The 2,977-nt window shown below is 37.9% G+C and overlaps 1 protein-coding gene across 1 annotated transcript; it reads left to right on the forward strand.

The window, feature by feature from the left end:
* Window positions 1-395: 395 nt before the first annotated feature.
* Window positions 396-2,977, forward strand: LOC125468812. The gene is made up of 5 exons (XM_048565267.1): window positions 396-469; window positions 932-1,083; window positions 1,537-1,868; window positions 2,013-2,162; window positions 2,507-2,977. The coding sequence occupies exons 1-5, from the start codon at window positions 396-398 to the stop codon at window positions 2,975-2,977; spliced, it is 1,179 nt and encodes a 392-aa protein (XP_048421224.1).

Below are 2,977 nucleotides of genomic sequence, written 5' to 3' on the forward strand. Positions count from 1 at the left end.
AGCTTGAACAACGTCATCTTGTCTATCTAGTTCAGATGTGCCTCTGGACCATTCTCTGGGTCTTGGTCGAAGCTCTATGCGTTGAAGAATGTTGTCTCATTCTGACGCCACTTGTGGTCCCACGGCAACCATCTACGATGCCTTAGGTAACAAACTTTTACTAAGTGTTCTCTTTGCAAACTGGGCATTCGTAATAACCCTTAGTGCTCTACCTAGACATCATAACGTATGCAAGAAAATCATTTATGATCCACATCACTGCTGCTCTCAAAGTGAACATCTTCTTGGTAGATTTATTGTACGTGGGAACACGATTTGCCATAATTCTTTTAGTTCATCGACCAACAATTGTAAATAAATATCAATAGACGTGCCCGGAACTTCCGTTATCAACAATGTCATCATCATATATTCTTTTTTCATGCATTTCCAAGGTGACAAATTATACAGAATTGCAAAGATTGGCCAGGTGCTATGATTTTGGTTTAGAACCCCGAACAGATTAAACGCGTCTGTTGCAAGTCCTAATCTAACATTCCGGGGCTTACGTGCAAAATTAGGGTATAGTCAATCAAACTCTTTCCAGGCATCTCCATCTACAGGATATCTCATAACATCATCATCCACTCGTATGTCCTTATGCCACCTCATGTCACTTGCAATGTGCATCGACATATACAATCACTGCAACCTGAGCTTTAATGGGAGATAACACATTACTTTTTGTGGAATCTTCGTTGTTTTATTTTGAGATGTCATTTTAAACCGCGACTCATTACATACAGGGTATTTATCCAACACTTTATTTTCTTTGTAGAATAAAATGCAATTATTTTTACACTGCAACCTGGGCTTTAATGGGAAATAACACATTACTTTTTGTGGAATCTTCGTTGTTTTATTCTGAGAGGTCATTTTAAACTACATACAGGGTATTTGTTGAGATCTTCTATGTGGGTCATGATGCAAGCAAGGAGTTTGGCAGTCAATTCTTTTTGGAGTGGCCTACTTTGGATGATGATGAGTTTAACTTGGATGGTTTTGGCGAGATTGGTATTAATCAAGCAACTGACACTGACAAAGGTGAGCAAAATGAAGAAAATGATGACAACTTTGTTGTTAGTGAGTACGAGTAGAGTGAAGATGATGATAAATTGTATGAGATAAATGTTGAAGAAGGGCTAGAGAATTTTGAGGCAGAGCCACCTTTTGAACATACTAGAAATATATCATCGGATGAAGCAAACTTTGAGGATTTTGATAGCCTTGATAAGGGTAAAGAGAATATTGAAGACATTGAGTCAAATAAGAAGAGGAAGAAATGAAAGCTGAAGTTTAAAACATGGAAGAGGCAAACGGACCTTAAAAATCCTCAATTTAGAATTGGCATAATGTTTCGAACAAGAAAGAAGCTAAGGAGGCTATGAAGCATCATTCTATAAGGACTAGTAGAGCTATTAGATTAAAAAAAAAATTACAAGACGAGATTGAGGGCTGTATGTGAAGGGTTAGAAACTTGCCCATTTGTGATTTTAGCCGCGAAGAAGAATCCAAGGTCGGATACCTTTGTTATAAAAACCCTGCAATTAGAGCACCAATGTGGGAGGGTTGACAAACTTTTATGTGCAAATTCAAGATGGCTTTCAGAGCACTATATAGACATACTTAGAACAAATCCAAATTGGGATGTCGATGACATCATGGCCGAGGTTAGAAGAGAGTTCAACTTAGTGGTTACTAGAAACCAAGTTTTCAGAGCTAAAAGGCTTACCAGAGAAGTGATTGAAGGTAGTTATGTGAAGCAATATGCACGATTATGGGACTATGTGGAAAAGCTTAAGAAGGCCAACGTAGGTGGCAAAATCAAGGTGAAGACTCAAATGGACGGTGATGATATTCTTTTTCAAAGGATTTATGTGTGTTTGGCAAGGTGTAAACAAGGATTTTTGGAAAGCTATAGGCCTGTCATAGGAGTTGACGGTTATTTTATTAAAGGCCCTTATTCTGGACAGATTTTGACAGCTATTGGGATTAACTTAAATAATGGTTTATTCCCAATAGCTTATGCAATTGTTGAAATAGAAAACAAAAGCACTTGGGTTTGGTTTTTGGAGCTTTTGATTGCTAATTTGAAAATTAAGACTGACCTAGCATGGGCTTTTGTAAGTAACAAGCAAAAGGGTTTGGAATCAGCAATAAAAAATTACTCCCAACTGCTGAGCATGAGATGTGTGTTAGGCACTTACATCAAAACTTCAAAGCTTCTGGCTTTCAAGGATTGGAAATGAAAAATATTTTATGGGTAGCAGCAAAGGCAACAACAGTACTATGGTGGAAGGAAAACATGGCAAAAGATGAAAAATCTATATGAAAAAGCATGGGAATGGCTTAATGATAGGCTTGCTAATAATTGGAGTAGATCTCACTTTAATACTCACTATAAGTGTGATGTTCTACTTAACAACTTATGTGAGAGTTTTAATTCTGTTATTCTTGTGGCAAGAAGAGGCCTATCTTGGGACTTCTAGATAACATCAACAAGTATATCATGCTTAGGATGGCCAATAGAAGAGCTGCTAGGAGGAATTGGAAGCATCCAGATGGTCCAAGGATTTTCAAGATAATTGAGAAAAGTAAAGTGGAAAGTACTTATTGTATTCGTAAGATGGTTGGTGAGAATGAGCACCTAGTACAGCACTTAAGTGGTAGACAGTTTGTAGTGAACTTGAAGGAGTCTACTTGCTCATGCAAGAGATGGGATTTATGTGGGATCCCATGCTCACATGCAATTGCTTGTATATTCGCCAAAGATGAGAGTGTTTACGCCTATGTCTATGACTGCTACAAGAAGGAAGCTTACTTGAACTCTTATGATCCTATAATCTACCCCATTCCTGGAATGGATTTGTGGGATAGGACGGATTTAACTCCATTGAAACCTCCAATATGCAAGAAGCAACTTGGCAGGCCAAACTGA

This window comes from the organism of the source record quoted next, unplaced genomic scaffold, assembly GCF_019419815.1.
Source record: "Pyrus x bretschneideri cultivar Hongxiangsu unplaced genomic scaffold, Pyrus_bretschneideri_v1 Contig4, whole genome shotgun sequence".
In the NCBI taxonomy this organism is placed as follows: domain Eukaryota; kingdom Viridiplantae; phylum Streptophyta; class Magnoliopsida; order Rosales; family Rosaceae; genus Pyrus; species Pyrus x bretschneideri.